This window comes from Mobula birostris, chromosome 11 (assembly GCF_030028105.1).
Source record: "Mobula birostris isolate sMobBir1 chromosome 11, sMobBir1.hap1, whole genome shotgun sequence".
NCBI classification, from domain to species: Eukaryota; Metazoa; Chordata; class Chondrichthyes; order Myliobatiformes; family Myliobatidae; genus Mobula; species Mobula birostris.
Window position 1 is genome coordinate 62,393,593 of NC_092380.1, and position 17,095 is coordinate 62,410,687.

The 17,095-nt window shown below is 42.5% G+C and overlaps 1 protein-coding gene across 5 annotated transcripts in view; it reads right to left on the reverse strand.

Moving 5' to 3' along the window:
* The window catches only part of hps5 (HPS5 biogenesis of lysosomal organelles complex 2 subunit 2), a 65,430-nt gene extending 50,815 nt beyond the window's left edge, over positions 1-14,615 (reverse strand). For 2 of the 5 annotated variants that reach the window (XM_072272330.1, XM_072272327.1), the window contains exons 1-4: positions 14,531-14,615; positions 10,896-11,100; positions 10,035-10,145; positions 4,248-4,312 (exon numbers count right to left, since the gene is read on the reverse strand). In XM_072272330.1, the coding sequence (XP_072128431.1) occupies positions 4,248-4,312; positions 10,035-10,145; positions 10,896-11,000 (281 nt within the window). In that variant the 5' untranslated portion in view covers positions 11,001-11,100; positions 14,531-14,615. Of the gene's footprint in view, positions 1-4,247; positions 4,313-10,034; positions 10,146-10,895; positions 11,101-14,522 lie in introns of all 5 variants that reach the window. The other 3 variants (XM_072272329.1, XM_072272328.1, XM_072272331.1) reach the window with 3 other exon arrangements.
* Positions 14,616-17,095: the final 2,480 nt, after the last annotated feature.

The following is a 17,095-nucleotide window of genomic DNA, read 5'->3' on the forward strand; positions in this document are numbered from 1 at the left end:
TCAGCATTCTGAATGAGGTAGCTGAAGAGATTGTAGAGGCATTACTTGTGATCTTTCAGGAAGCACTGAATTCTGGAATGGTTCTGGGGAACTGGAAAATTACAAATGTCACTCCTCTATTTAAGAAGGGAGGGAGCTAAAAACAGGAAACTATAGGCCAGTAAACTGCATCCGTAAAGCAAACAGCATTATGAAGGACCCCACGCACCCCTCATACAAACTCTTCTCCCTCCTGCCATCTGGCAAAAGGCACCGAAGCATTCCGGCTCTATGTAACAGTTTCTTCCCCCAAGCCATCAGACTCCTCAATACCCAGAGCCTGGACTGACAGCAACCTACTGCCCTCTACTGTGCCTATTGTCTTGTTTATTATTTATTGTAATGCCTGCATTGTTTTGTGCACTTTATGCAGTTCAGGGTAGGTCTGTAGTCTAGTGTAGTTTTTGTGTTGTTTTAAGTAGTTCAGTGTAGATTTTGTATTGCTCATGTAGCACCATGGTCCTGAAAAACGTTGTCTCGTTTTTACTGTGTACTGTACCAGCAGTTATGGTCAAAATGACAATAAAAAGTGACTTGACTTATCCAGTGGTTGGTAAGATGTTGGAGTCCATTATTAAGGATAAGGTTTCAGAGTACTAGAAGGATGAGAGGGGATCTGATTGAAACATACAAGATTATTAAGGGATTGGACACACTAGAGGCAGTAAACATGTTCCCGATGTTGGGGGAGTCCAGATCCAGAGGCCACAGTTTAAGAATAAGGGATAGGCCATTTAGAACGGAGTTGAGGAAAAACTTTTTCACCCAGAGAGTCGTGGATCTGTGGAATGCTCTGCCTCAGAAGGCAGTGGAGGCCAATTCTCTGGATGCTTTCAAGAAAGAGTTAGATAGAGCTCTTAAAGATAGTGCAGTCAAGGGATATGGGGAGAAGGCAAGAACGGGGTACTGATTGTGGATGATCAGCCATGATCACAGTGAATGGTGGTGCTGGCTCAAAGGGCCGAATGGCCTACTCCTGCACCTATTGTCTATTGACATGATAAAATAGGCTGAAGTCAGCATGGCCTCCTTAAGGGGAAATCTTGCCTAACAAATCTGTTGGAATTCTTTGAGGAAATAACAGGCAAGATAGACAAAGCAGAGTTACTGCATGCTGTTTACTTGGATTTTCAGAAGACCTTTGATAAGGTGCTACATATGAGATTGCTTAACAAAATAAGAGCCCATGGTATTACAGGAAAGATACTAGCATGGATAGACAATTGGCTGACTGGCAGGAGGCAAGTGTGGGAATAAAAGAGCTTCTTTTCATGTTATATTTGTCAATGATGGTTGGTTGTTCGTCCATCGTTGACGTCGATGAGGACCTCGACACCATTATGATTTAAGTGAGGGAGAGTTGCGCGTCAGCCTCACTCTCTCTTCCCAATATCATTTGTCAATGATATTGATGATGGAATTGATGGCTTTGTGACCAAGTTTGCAAAGTATAAAGATAGGCAGATGGACAAGTAGTGTTGAGTGCTTGCAGGGAGTCTGCAAAAGGGCTTAGATTGGGAAAATGGGCAAAGAAATGGCAGATGGAATATAGTGTAGGGAAGTGTATGGTCATGCACTTTGGTGCAAAGGGTGAAGGCGTAGACTAGTTTCTAAATGGGGAGAAAATTCAAAAATCAGAGGTGCAAAGGGACTTGGGAGTCCTTTTGCAGGATTCTCTGAAGGTTACCTTGCCAGTTGAGTCAGTGGTAAGGAAAGCAAATGCAATGTTAGCACTCATTTCAAGAGGGCTAGAATATAAGACCAAGGATATAACACTGAGGCTTTATAAGGCTTTGGTCAGATGGCACTTGGGGTATTTGAACCTCTTATCTAAAAGGTGTGATGGAATGGTAGAGGGTCCAGAGGGGGTTTCACGAATATGGTTCTAGGAATGAAAGGGTTAATGTAGGAGGATTGTTTGATGGCTCTGGGCCTGTACTCACTGGAATTTGGAAGAGTGAGGGGGAATCTTATTGAAACCTATCGAATATTGAAAGGCCTAGTGGATGTGGAGAGGGTGTTTCCCTCAGGGGTGAGTCTGCCACCCAGAGGGCACAACCTCAGAATAGAGGGGTGTCCACTGACAAGAGCGATAAGTAGGAACTTCTTTACCCAGGGGGTAATGAATCTATGGAGTTCATTGCCACGGATGGTTGTGGAGGCCAAGTCACTGAGCATACTTAAAGCAAAGGTTGACAGGTTCTTGATTAGTCAGGGTGTGAAAGGTTACGGAGAGAAGGCAGGAGAATAGAGTTGAGAGGGAAAGTAAATCAGCCATAATGGAATAGTGAAGCAGACTGGAAGGGCTGAATGGCCTCACTCTGCTCCAATGTCTTATGGTATGTAATTCCATCTAAGGCAACGTCCTGGGCAATCACCTCAGTATGAGAATATTATTTTTCTTGTAAATAACATGAACTTGTTACAGAGAACAAAATTTTGTGAATGTTACAAATTTTGCTGAGATATACAAGAGGTAATTCATGGAGTTGTGTGTCAAAGTAATGAACTCTCAGAGAAAGAACCATGACAAGATCAAATTATCTGAACAGAAAAAAGCAAATAGCACATTTGCTAAAAATCTGCAAGCCAGGAAGCATTTGTTGGGGAGGGGAGGGAAAGAAGAGGGTGGGTAGCAGGGTTGGTGCTTGATCTTTCATCAAGTAAACAGAGTTTAGTGACATCGCCCTGATGATGTTATTTGAGTGAATGAGCACTTCAGAAGATTTGTTTTCACATTTTTGAGATAGTTAGGGGCCATATTTACAATTCCTGAAGGTGACAGCAAAACTTGACAAGGTAACTCGTAACAAAAAAAGTGCATGGATATTTCATTTTGACAGCAGGCACAATGAGTACATTGGTTAGATTTCAGCTGAATATGATGCACCAGTCCAATTGCTGCACCTCGAGAAGAACATCAAGATTTGGGACAGGGTGCATAAGTAGTTTAGCAAATAATATTAAGGATGAGAACCTTCAAATTTGAGTTCGGGCATTGCCCTCCTTGTAACTGAGAAAGTAGAGTTGGCCCAATAGGACAATACAGAGACAATGGAAAATACAGTTACAATGGAAAAATTTGCTTGCAACAGCATGAATGTCACGTAGCTACAGGCAACACACAGTACAGTATATAAATTCCATAGGTCCGTGAAAAGAGAAATAAAGGCTGTACAAAAACAAGACTTAATTGTAACAAAAAGACACAATCAGAGATGGTAGTATGTGTCACGTCAGTTGTCGTGTCATGCCGCTGAGATAGGATTAGGGTTAGTTCGGGTCAAATAACTGACACAATCTATATTTCCAATGACTGACACATAATCTACACTGAAAATAAGACTGCATGCCTCCCCTCCACCTTCACCGCACCACTATGCCTGAGAGAGAGAAAAATCACATCTCATAGTAACTTGCAAAAGCTGACTGAACATGGCATTTTAAAGGAATTTAATTGCACTGTAAAGAGAAAAGGCTGGGCTTATCAGCTAACTTGGACAGTGCTTTCTAAGAGCTTGAACAGGCCGTAACAGACCAAATGGCTTCTATTACAAAGTAAGATTCTGCAATTGGACTACGGTAGTTGTATTCTGCTAACTTAAGCAATTTAAATTCTAAAGCAAATGAATTGTGTAATTTGTTCAAATGTGTTTCTGATTGGCAAGTCCCTTTGAATCAATAGACATTAAGCTATGCTTTCAAGGTTTTAATCAATTATTTCTCACTGTAAGTGCTACAAGCTTAATCAAACAGGTGAACTTTAACAGGAGCAGTTGATTCAGGAAATAGCAAATCCATACAAGAACATTTATCTCTATTTAACATGAATTTCAAATTACAGATCTATTAAGCTTAATATCTTAAAGAAAAAACTGTTTCCATTACGCTTAGTTATTCTAGCTGTGTAACACATGTGTCAGTTGCAGCCTGAGAAAGATCTGTCGATTGCTTTCTGAACAATACAAGCAGTCAATGAAGGTACATGCCAGTTCTCACAACTAAATTAATCCCTAACAAAGGTTAAGGTTGATTGCTATACATTTGAACTGGATATCCAAGTAACTGAAAATATTAAAGGAAAAATGCATGAAATGAAAAAGATGAAACAAAAGAAATTACTCATGCAACATCTCTTAAAATGTGCTAAAAAGCTATTGAAGGGTACAGAAAGAATGCAAAAATGGAAGATAATAGAGCACTCTTACTTAGTTGATACAGCAACAAAGTCCTCATCATGCTGACAGCAAGCAACATGTGTGAGAGCTCCTTCCTAAAGGACAAAGAAAATTATTAGAAATTCACATTATCATGACATGGTGCATAATGTCTGCATAGCTTCAAATAAATTTTATAAACACAAAAATTTTGCAGATGCTGGAATTTTATATGCTGTTTTCCCACTTTTCTTGTTCAAAAGAAGACAGAGATCTTTACAATTATCTTAGAATCTCAGATCAAATCTTTATGGAGTTTCAGACTGAACTATTTGTGTATCAAGCCTTACAAACAAAAACGGAAATAAATAACCAGTAAGATATGGCAAAGATATTGTTCACGACACTAGAATAACTTTGAATGAAGACACCAGTCATTTACTACAATGCAAACAACAGGAATTCTGCAGATGCTGGAAATTCAAGCAACACACATAAAAGTTGCTGGTGAACGCAGCAGGCCAGGCAGCATCTCTAGGAAGAGGTGCAGTCGACGTTTCAGGCTGAGACCCTTCGTCAGGACGAAGGGTCTTGGCCTGAAACATCGACTGCCCCTCTATTTACTACAATGGCCTTTTTTCCCATCTATACCAACTCCTTTTACTCACATTAAGATAATATCATTCTTTGTCTTTTGCCTATTGAAGTGCTTTTCTTAATGCTTCTTAAATATTGTAATTGTATCTGATTCCACCAACTTCTATGGCAGTGCATTCCAGACACTAGATTAGATTAGATTAAATTCAACTTTATTGTCATTGTGCTGAGTACAGATACAAAGCCAATGGAATGCATTTAACATTGAACCAGAAATGCAAAGAATAATGTTATTTACAAAATAACTGTGAATTTAAAAAATGCTACAGCACACAAATATAAAAGTACTGAGACAGTACAATACGGATGCAATACTGCTTAGTGCTGTGATGAGAGGTTCAGCAGTGTCACAGCCTCAGGGAAGAAGCTCTTCCTGGGCCTGCTGGTGCGGGAGCAGAGGCTCCTGTATCACCTACCGGATGGGAGGAGAGTAAAAAGTCCATGGTTAGGGTGAGATGCATCCCTGATAATGCTTTTCGCCCTGCCCAGGCAGCGCTTATGGTAGATGTTCTCAATGGTGGGCAATTGGGTGCCGATAATCTGCTGGATTATCAACGATTCCCTGTGTAAAAACCTACCCCTAATATCCCATTAAAAACACCTACCTCTCATTATAAATCTACGTCCATTTACTTTTTGATAACCCTGCCATGGGAAAAGATTTTGACTAGATATCCTCCCTGTGCCTCTCAGAATCTTAGATATTTTTATCAGGACATTCTCAGCCTTACTAGCTCCAAGGAAAACAATTCAGCCTATCCAAACTTCCCCATAAAGTCTTCCATTCGAGGCAACATCCTAGTAAGTCCTCTCTGAATAGTATTAAGGGCCTTATTAAAATATTCCATTAAAATCTGCAGTGCAACAATACAGCACTGTAATAACTTAACAATCCAGAGCAGTGAGCATCACGTCAGTGGTAGGGATGCTAGTGGGGAAGATTCCAAGAGATAAGATTTGTGAGCAATTGGAATAGCATGGCTTAATTAATAACAGTCAGCATGGTTTGTGTAGGACAGGTCATCTCTTACTAACTTAAATGAAAATTCTGCGGAGATGACGAAGGTGGAGCAGTGGATGTTGTCTACAATGATCTTGGACATTTAACGTCTGCCAGGGGAGGCTCCTCCAGAAGATTAAGATGTACAGGATTCCCCACGAGATTTTTCAGATATATGAAGAGTAAACGAGAGGCAAAAGTGGATATTGGACTGCTGGAAAATGATGCTGGAGAGATAGCAATGGGGAACAAAGAACAGGCTGACAAACTTAATAAGTATTTTGTGTCAGTCTTCACTATGGATGACATCAGTGTTATGCCAGAAATTCGAGAGTATCAGGAGGCAGAAGTGAGTACAGTTGCTATTACTAAGGAGAAGGTGCTTGGGAAGCTGCAAGGTCTGAAGCTAGATAAGTCACCTGGACCAAATGGACTACACCCTAGGGTTCTGAAAGAGGTAGCCAAGGAGATTGTAGAAGGCATCATTAGTGATCTTTCAAGAATCACTAGATTCTGGAATGGTTCTGGAGAACTGGAAAATTGCAAACGTCAATCTACTTTTTAAGAAGGGAGGGAGTCAAAAAACAGGAAATTATGGGCCAGTTAGCTTGACTTCACTGGTTGAGAAGATGTTGGAGTCCATTAAGGATGAGCTTTCAGAGTACATGGAAGCAACACGATGATATGGGCCAAAGTCGGCATGGCCTGACAAATCTACTGGAATTCTTTGAGGAATAACAGACAGGATTGACAAAGGAGTGTCACTCAATTTTTTTTTAAATTTGAATTTTAAGAGGGTCTTGACAAGGTGCCACATATGAGGTTGCTAAACAGGGTAACAGCCCATTCCATTACATGAAAGATACTAGTATGGACTGGCAGAATGCAAAGAGTGAGAATAATGGGGGCCTTTTCTGGGTGGCTGCCAGTGACTAGTGGTGTTCTGTATGGGTCAGTCTTGACATGTTATATGTCAATGATTTGAACAACAGCAATGATTGCTTTGTGGCCAAGTTTCCAGACAATACGAAGATAGGTAGAAGGGCAAGTAGTATTGAGAAGGCAGGGTGTCTGCAGGACTCAAATTAGGAGACTAGGCAAAGAAATAGCAGATGGAATACAGTGTAGGGAAGTGTATGGTCATGCACTTTGGTAGAAGGAATAAAGGCATAGACTTTGCTGTTGTGTGCTGGGGCAGCAGGCTGAGGGTAACAGACACCAACAGAATCAACAAACTCATTCGTAAGGCCAGTGATGTTGTGGGGATGGAACTGGACTCTCTGATGGTGGTGTCTGAAAAGAGGATGCTGTCCAAGTTGCATGCCATCTTGGACAATGTCCCCCATCCACTACATAATGTACTGGTTGGGCACAAAAGTACATTCAGCCAGAGACTCATTCCACCGAGATGCAACACAGAGCGTCATAGGAAGTCATTCCTGCCTGTGGCCACCAAACTTTACAACTCCTCCCTGGGAGGGTCAGACACCCTGAGCCAATAGGCTGGTCCTGGACTTATTTCCTGGCATAATTTACATATTACTATTTAACTATTTATGGTTTTATTACTATTTAATTATTTATGGTGCAACTGTAACGAAAACCAATTTCCCCCAGGATCAATAAAGTATGACTATGACTATAACTATTTTCTAAACAGGGAGTAAATTCAGAAATCAGAGGTGCAAAGGGTCATGCACAATTCCCTAAAGGTTAACTTACAGGTTGATTCAATGGTGAGGAAGGCAAATGCAGTATCAGCATTCATTCTGAGAGGACTAGAATATAAAAGCAAGGATATAATGATGAGGCTTTATAAGAAATTGGTTAAACTGAACTTGGAGTATTTGTGAGCAGTTTTGGGCCCCTTATCTAAGAAATGATGTGGTGGCATTGGAGAAAGTCCAGAAAGGTTCACAAGGATGATCCTGGGAATGTAAGGGTTAATATATAAGGAGCATTTGACCGCTCTGGGCCTGTACTCACTGGAATTTAGAAGAATGGAGATCTCATTGAAAACGAACCAATATTGAAAAGCCTTGATAGAGTGTATGTGGAGAGTACGGCAGGAGAATGGGGTTGAGAGAGATAATAAATTAGCCACGATGAGCTGAATGGTCTAATTCTGCTCCTATGTCTTCTGGTCTTAGCTGGCCGTTTGTTTTCAGAATTGGCTTGCCCACAAAAGACAGAGAGTAGTGATCGATGAATCTTTTACTGGCTGGAGTTCTTTGACCAGTGGTGTTCCACAGCTATCTGTACTCCAAACTCTGATGACTTGGTTAAAAATATAGGTGGTTGGATGAGTAAGTTTGCAGATGACACAAAGATTGGTGGTGTTGTGGACAGTGTAGTCATAGTCATACTTTATTGATCCTGGGGGAAATTAGTTTTCGTTACAGTTGCACCATAAATAATAAGTAGTAATAGAACCATAAATAGTTAAATAGTAAGATGTAAGTTATACCAGTAAATTATGAAATAAGTCCAGGACCAGCCTATTGGCTCAGGGTGTCTGACCCTCCAAGGGAGGAGTTGTAAAGTTTGATGGCCACAGGCAGGAATGACTTCCTGTGATGCTCTGTGCTGCATCTCGGTGGAATGAGTCTCTGGCTGAATGCACTCCTGTGCCCAACCAGTACATTATGTAGTGGATGGGAGACATTGTCCAAGATGGCATGCAACTTGGACAGCATCCTCTTTTCAGACACCACCATCAGAGAGTCCAGTTCCATCCCCACAACATCACTGGCCTTACGAATGAGTTTGTTGATTCTGTTGGTGTCTGCTACCTTCAGCCTGCTGCCCCAGCACACAACAGCAAACATGATAGCACTGGCCACCACAGACACGTAGAACATCCTCAGCATCGTCCGGCAAGATTGCAAAAGGATACGGTGAGTGTAGATCAGTCACAGGTGGTAAAGGTGGTGTATGACATTTTTGCCTTTATTAGCTGAGGCAAGAATTATGTTGCAGATTTATAAAACTCTGATTAGGCCATATCAGGAGTATTGCATTCAATTCTGGCTTTTTATTATAGGAGGGGTGCCGAGGCCTTGAAAAGTTGAAGTAGGCAGTATTTTTTTAAAATCAAAATTCAATATACTACCTTGAGATTCATTTCTATCGGGCATCTACAGGAAAGTAAAGAAACACAATAGAAGTTATGAAAAAGTATATGTAAACAAAGACCAACAAACAAGCAATGGGAAAAGAGGAGAAATTGTGTAAATAAAAATATACCAGAATGCTGACTGAATTAGAGGACAAACATTACAAGGAGAGATTGTACAAACAAGGGTTGCTTTTGCTGGAGTAGTGAAGGTTGAGGCAAGATCCAATGAAAGTTTGTAAAACTATGGCAGGCACAGAGTTGATTCTTTCTCCCAAAGTTGAAATGTACACTTAAAGTGGGAAAGTTCAAATGAGATAGGCAGGACAGGTTTCTCTTTTACTGGAGAATAGTACAGTGTATGGCTGAAAAGAGCTGAGAGGCATATAATATGCAGAGAATGGAGGGATATGGACCATGACCTGGCAGAGGGATTAGTTTAGTTAAGCATCATAACTTTAATTAATTCAGTACAACACCATGTGCTGAAGGGCCTGTTTCTGTGCTGCACTTGTTCTATGTTCTAAAACCAAACATGCTACCAAGTGCAAGCTAACAGAAAGGTGGCATTATCACACAGAACTAACACTTTCTCCGTGATTGAATCATGAGGCTGAGCTCCATAGTGGTTTCATGCAACGTCCGCAAGGAAATGTGCCCTTGCACAAGTCTCATGAAAATGAATAACAGGAACCCTAGTTGATTTATCATTAAGGTAGGGCTGCCAATTCCTGCAGCCCTACCATGGTCTACGTAAAATGAGCGGACCACAATGAGAAGAGTTTGTGGCAGATATCCGTATGGTCCTCGCATGAACAAACTTTATAAAATAAACTATCAAGAAAAAAAAGTTCTGTACCTACATTCCCAGATGTAGGTCTAACACTGTAAAGCCTTGCCTGAATTTCATGAGATTAAACAGACATTTAATTTGTATTTCTCAGATACCTCAGGTATAAAATACATAGGAACCTCAAAACAAAATCAAGCCTCAGCTTCACATTTTAAAAAAATCTGAACCTTCTCCAGCCTCCACATTTTCCATTACTCTTTTTTTGTTACTCACTTTATGAGTTAACATGATTCTCTGCTTCCAGCCTTCCTTCTGAATGAGATGAAGTCCACCAGCTGATGTGCCCAGCACCAGCCATTTCCGTGATACTGACAAACACGTACACTAAGAAAAGACAAAAGCATTCAAACCAATGGCTTAATACCACTTTGGCCACAATTTCATTATTAGATCCTATTCACCCACTCCCCCCTACATTGGAAAGATGAATCAGCTCAACTGAGCCTCTTAGTCTAGTCCTGCTATATATTAACTGTATCATGTAGTTCTGCGTCAAATTGCTCCAGTGCAGTCATAACACTGGCACCTGCCCGATAATATGCAAAATTACTTGGGTGTGTCTGATCCACCAAAAGCTAAATTTAACCATTTTGTAACAAAAGATAGAAGAGATACTCATTCAAACCTAAAATGCATCAGGCAGCTAAACAGTAGACAAAAACCACTGCCTATCAATGTGCATTCATTTTGCCTGCCACATTGCCCTTCAACTGCTCGGAGGTACAGAATCATGTTTACCTAAAACAGGATTTAGGTGCAACATTCCCACCATTTTTTCAGCACACTCTCCAGACAAGTTAGCTTACAGTCCCTTTAAAGACTTAAAAGCAAATTAGCTGCAAATAATCATACCACTGGAACCAACTGAAACGTAGCAAAATGATTTTCAAAAAGTTCTTCGATTTCAACTGCTTCTAAAAACCTCCAGTGAGATCTCCGCATGATCCAATAATCTAAAGGCGTCAAGATTTTCCTTGGATCAGTGTACACAAAGATCCCTACTATAAAAATACAAAACATAAATCCTCTAATTTAGTTCGAGCAAGTGCATGGGAGTGACCTTCTCTTACTCACCTTGAGTCTGTTTGAATCTAGCCTTAGAGCAGATAGTAGGGGATCCAGAGATTCCAGCTCAACTAGGATATGGCTGCATGTTTCTGGGACCGTTGGCAATGACATTGTGGAAGAGTCACAACAGCACTAAGAAAACTGGTAAAAGATATAATTTGCCGTCTCCATTATCATGCTTAGTCTTCATTAGAGACGTGTTTTATTCATGCTGCAGAAATCAGATAAAATAAACTTGCAATGAAAGTCTAAACTTACACAAAAGCAGTATAATTTACATTTTGCCAACTTAAAAAAAACTTGTTCCCTTCCTAATCTCAGGCACAATTAAGCAAAATGTAAAAGCAGATCTTCTAACCACTAACATATAGAATTAGGCATTGAATTGCAATGTCACGTCCCTGTGTACCTGTATTCTAAAAGCAGACTTAAACATCATTGAGCACAAGTCCCCAGAGTGTGAGATATAATCAGTGGTATGAGACTATCACAATGTAGGGGTATTAGGATGCTCAAGTTACAGAAGTGTTGGAAAACCAGTGGATGTACTTCAGATGTAATCCTTTTCATTGATGTCCACTTACATTTGAAACAAACTGCTAGTTAGCACAATAAACTTGAGTTTGCCATAATACTTGGCTGAGGACTCAGAAAACAAATTCCAGACTATTTTCAAACAAGAGAAAACCTGCAGATTCTGGAAATCCAAGTAACATATTCAAAATGCTAGAGGAGCTCAGCAGGCCAAGCAGCATCTTTATGGAAAAGAGTACAGTCGACGTTTTTGGCCACAACCCTTCAGCAGACTATTTTATTCTAAATTAGTGCAGGACATTTAAAAAAAACTGTACCAAATCAAAGTCACTTTGACTCTCCCTGAAGATTCTTAACTGCTAGCCAGTGAGACAGTAGATTGAAATCATGACGCATAGTTTCCCAGTTACTGCACAAGATATTCTCAATGGGCCAACTTATCTTTTTCTTTCCATTACTTTCATATGACTTAAGGGTCTCAGCACTAGGGTCTTATGATTTCAGTTTCAGAAGAATAATTGGTAGATGTGTACTACCCTTTTAATTTTTCTAATCTTGGCTCTTACAGTAGCTGTATGTTATAGCGATTTTTATTTCATTAAAGTTACAGAGCTTGATCATCACAGCTTTGTAATGCCTTGGCAGGCATTTTAAAACTCACTAGAAAAATCACAAAAAGTAAACACAGACCCCAAAATCTGGGCTATTGGATATTATTATATTAATGAACAAGTACATTTTTATACTATTTTTACAAAATTTATATAGTGGAATAAATTTCCCAGAGAACATAGAGCAATGGAGATGCAGGAAATGGGACGCTTGTCAGTTTGAAGAGGGTGTGATAGGGCCTGGTGAGATGAATGGGAGTGGAGGAAAATTGATCCCAGCAGGGGAAACGGGATGCCTACGGGTGGAAAGAGGGTCCAGGAACCAAGGCCCTCATAAGTGGAAAGAGTACAGGAAATAAAGCCGCATGAATGGAAAGGGAGCATGGGAACTAGTGGAAAGGATGTGCAGGAAGGGGGGAGGGCCTTGCCAGTGGAAATGGAGCTTGAGTATCAGGGCCTCTGCAATAGGTAGGCAGTGCAGCAAATGTTATCTGGTGAAGCAGATGCCAGTCATTTGGATTTCTAAATATTGAAGCTTTATTGTCCTAGTCAATAAAAGCATTAGCAGCTGCCCTAACTTTAATCAAATCTAACAGCACATCAACTAAATATGCTACAGCAATACATCTCCCTTCTGCTTCCTCCGTAAGGAGTCTGTATGTCCTCCCCGTGAAATGTATGGTTTGTTCCCAGGGTTCTCCAGTTTCCTCCCACTGTCCACAGACATACCAGGTAGATGAGTTGGTTGTTTTAAATTGTCCAGTAATTAGTTTTGGGTTAAATCGGGGTTGTCAGAGGTTGCTGGGATGGCATTGCTTGAAGGGATTACTGCGCCCTGTATCGCTAAATAAAAATAATATAAATTATAAACAGCATCTAGATACCATGAGTGAAGATCTGATGTCTGACACAACCGAAGGTCCTGCACAGCATCACAATTAGTGGCTGCAGGCAGAAAGTATGTCAGGAAATCAATGCAGAGAGCAATTAAGGGCAGTTGGGGTACATTCTGGACAGAAGACAATGCAGGGAATTAGATATCACTGACAGGAAGACTAAATGTGCAGACAGCAAGGGATAACCCACATTCAGGTGACGGATGACCTAACACCTCACAAGAAGCAATGCAAGGAGTTGAACACATTTAATAATATCAGTAGCATTAGTCTTATCTTCAACAGAGAGTGCAAGAATATTTTAATTACACAAAAGGATGAGGGTGGGACATAACGGAGGGACAACACCTGACAGATATGCACAGTACTGAAGACTGACAGAATGAATACAGTAACATAATTCACACACAGGTAATGGAGTGGGCTGAGACAACATTAACTTCTTTGAAAAGTTCTTCTTAGGTCATCATCGGGATCAAGGTTGACCAGCTTCCACACCACATCTGCACAGTGGAAGATGTCTGTGTGTGATCTCTTTTAATAGATAGCTATTGCACACCAGCTGGTAGGCAATCTTGAAAGAGCAAGATCTTGCTCCAATGGCCTGGAAATCCAAGATGTTGGAAAACCAGGATGTTTACCCCATTCCACTTCCTTACTCCGACTTATCTCTCCTTCATCTTAGTCCCTCCTGCCACTGTCCACAGTAACCCCACTTCCACATGTTCCATTTCACAGCACTTGGAAGAAGCCAACTTTCCCACTCCTTCATAAAGTGGGTCATTCAATGGGAAAAGGGAGAGGAGACAGAAACTTGGCTCTGTTGTCCACTTTATGCAGGATTGAGGGATCAATTTGGAGAAGTCTGTCCATTTGTCAGGATAAGAAGCTGATGTGTAACTCACCACGAGTTGGGGGTCAACAGTTTTCACTATCTGCTACACATGGAGGGCAGAGGGTGGGACAATCAGGAAGTCCCACTGCACTAGGCACTGGGCTGAGTTAGCTCATTCAATTGTCCTGTTTGAGGAGCTAACAGGAGGGGCAAGCTGACAGTAGATGGTCAACAAATCTCACTATCTACCACATATATCGGGAGAGGGACGGGACAGTCATAATGTCCCACTGTTGGGTACTAAGTTAGTCAATCCGGCTGTCGGGAGTGGGGCGGGGGGTAGGGATAGCAGGAGGGAAGCGCTGGCGGCGGGTGGGAAGAGGTCAACAGATTTGGGTGATGGATCATCACACATATTGGACAGTCAGACTGTCTCGCTGGTGGGTACTGAGACTAATGTCCTCATTCACCGTCACCTTTGGGGAGCTGGCGCCGGATTTGGAGGGGGGGGTGTGGAGGTATCAGTCGGTCCAGGATTGGGGGGTGGCCGTTCCCGGAGAGGTTGTGGAGCGGCGTGGTCGGTTCCGAGCCCTGCGCTTCATGCTATCAGTGACTTTTTTTCTGCAGACGGGCCGCGGGGGGGAACCTTCGCCACCGGTTTCATCGCCTGACCAGTCGTCGGGATTCAGTCGTTTTCCGCAGCACCGCACAGTCCCACCGGAACCACCGTGGCTCGGACCCCCAAACCCACACCTACCTACCCACCTGCTGCCGCAGCTCCAGCCCAGGACCACCACCGCCTTCTCCTTCAATCATCCCCGTCCCCGTCACGGACTTCCCCAGCCAGGGCCCGCCCCGCCCCCAGGAAGCTGACCAGCTCAGGCCCCTCCCCATCCCGCCGGCCTGCCTGCTCCTTGTAAGAGGTTCTCGGCAGGGTGGGAGGGAAAGTTCCGTGCGCCAGCTGTGGAGAGCGGGCCCAGTCCAGGCGATGCATTATTTACCGGACTCCTGGTCTAAAATTCAGAACTTTAAGCAACTTCCCTCCGATGTGCAACTAAAATCAAGCATTTTATTCTGCCGCAGGGTCTCGGCCCGAAAAGTCGATTGTGCTCCTCCCCCCCCCAATAGATACCTACCCGGCTGTTCCTCCAGCATCTTGCGTGTGTTACTTGTGTCACGTACCCCGTGACCGGTTTAAAGAACCAGCAGAAATGGAAAACACTTTAGAGTCCAGTATTGCTATTAACTAATGGTATTTATTAGTAACTACGCAATACAGTAATATAAATGCAGATAAATCAAACAGATTAGCAATGAATATGTATAAGTAAGTATTTCAGTAACTCTGGAGATATATGAAAACCAAGCTTCTCCAAGTCTAGAGGTAAATAGATACAGTCTTACGATGATGAGTAAGGTTCAGTTCAGTTCGTGGTATTGAGTAGTGATGGAGAGAGCGGGGGGGAGAGATTTGAGTGTTCAGGTGAGTTATCGCCGTCTATCTTCCCGTTGTCCTCTGAAATCCTTTATAAGTCACCGACCGTGACCACAACAAAGGGGACCGTTCTTCTGTGGTGAAGCTATCAACCCAGGCGAGGGTTGACACACAAATAACTTCCCACCGGTCACGTCCTTTTCACACTGCGAGAGGCTACTGATCGATCCTCCAAAAACCCACCTTTTCTGTGGGCACAACAAAGCTCATTCAGTGTCCAAAACCATGTGTCTCAGGTCTATCATCTGACCATCTATTTATCTCCCCGTACTGAGTACCAACTATCTCTCAAATAACAGCTCCTCCCTTCACTTTCTGTAAGAACGTACAAGCAGGCGATGTCCTTATAGAAAATATGAACAAACTGTGAGCAGGCTTGTCTCTCTGTCCCTTAAAAACAAGATGTAGGTGTTAAATAACTCGCTCTCTTTTCAAAAGCACAGTTCATAGGGGTAATTCAGGACCCCGTCATACTTGGATTTCCAGCATCTGCAGAATTTCTCTTGTTTATGATTTTATCTGAAAGGTGTGTTCGCGATTGTTTTCTTCACTAAACCATGCATGTTGATGAGTGAGGATTTTGCGTCGATTCTTCTGCTAATATTCATACCTGAATTTGGAAAGAGTGGGGCGAGTAAATATTAATATAATTTAATAGAAGGTAGAAAGTTAGAACTAGAAATACCGGTTTCTTCCGGCATTCATAGTAATTATAGGCATCCCTTAGTCTCATGAGATCATGGATTTGCGCCTTGGAAGGTTTCCAGGGCGCAGGCCTGGGCAAGATTGTATGGAAGACCAGCAGCTGTCAACGCTGCAAGTCTCCCCTCTCCATGCCACTTCCAAGGGAAGGGCACTCGGACCCATACAGCTTGGCACTGGTGTCATCACAGAGCAATGTGTGGTTAAGTGCCTTGCTCAAGGACACACACGCTGCCTCAGCCAAGGCTCGAACTAGCAACCTTCAAATCACTAGATGAACGCCTTACAACAGGAATTCTGCAGATGCTGGAAATTCAAGCAACACACATAAAAGTTGCTGGTGAACGCAGCAGGCCAGGCAGCATCTCTAGGAAGAGGTGCAGTCGACGTTTCAGGCCGAGACCCTTCGTCAGGACTAACTGAAGGAAGAGTGAGTAAGGGATTTGAAAGTGGGAGGGGGAGGGGGAGATCCAAAATGATAGGAGAAGACAGGAGGGGGAGGGATGGAGCCAAGAGCTGGACAGGTGACAGGCAAAAGGGACACGAGAGGATCATGGGACAGGAGGTCCGGGAAGAAAGACAAGGGGGGGGGACCCAGAGGATGGGCAAGAGGTACATTCAGAGGGACAGAGGGAGAAAAAGGAGAGTGAGAGAAAGAATGTGTGTATAAAAATAAGTAACTTCCGCTAATGCCCCACCTCCCCCTCGTACCCCATCTGTTACTTATTTTGGGGACAGGGAAGTACGTTCCCATTGAGGGGTAGATAGGGCAACTTGTATGGAGACATGAGAAATTCTGCAGATGCTGGAAATCCAAAACAACACTCACAATGCTGGAGGAACTCAGCAGGTCAGGCAGCATCTATGGAAATGAAAAAACAGGGCATGTTTTGGGCCGAGACCCTTCATCAGGACTGGAAGGGAAGATACCGGGTAAAAATGTGGGGAGGAAGGGAAGGAGGATAGCTAAAAGATGTTAGGTGAAGCCAGGTGGTTAGGGAAGGTAAAGGGATGGAGAGGAAGGAATCTGATAGGCAAGTGGACCATAGGAGAAGGGGAAGGAGGTGGATACCCAGGGGGAACTGACAGGCAGGTGAGGCCAGAGTGGGGAGAGAAAAAGAGGGGAGGGGAAT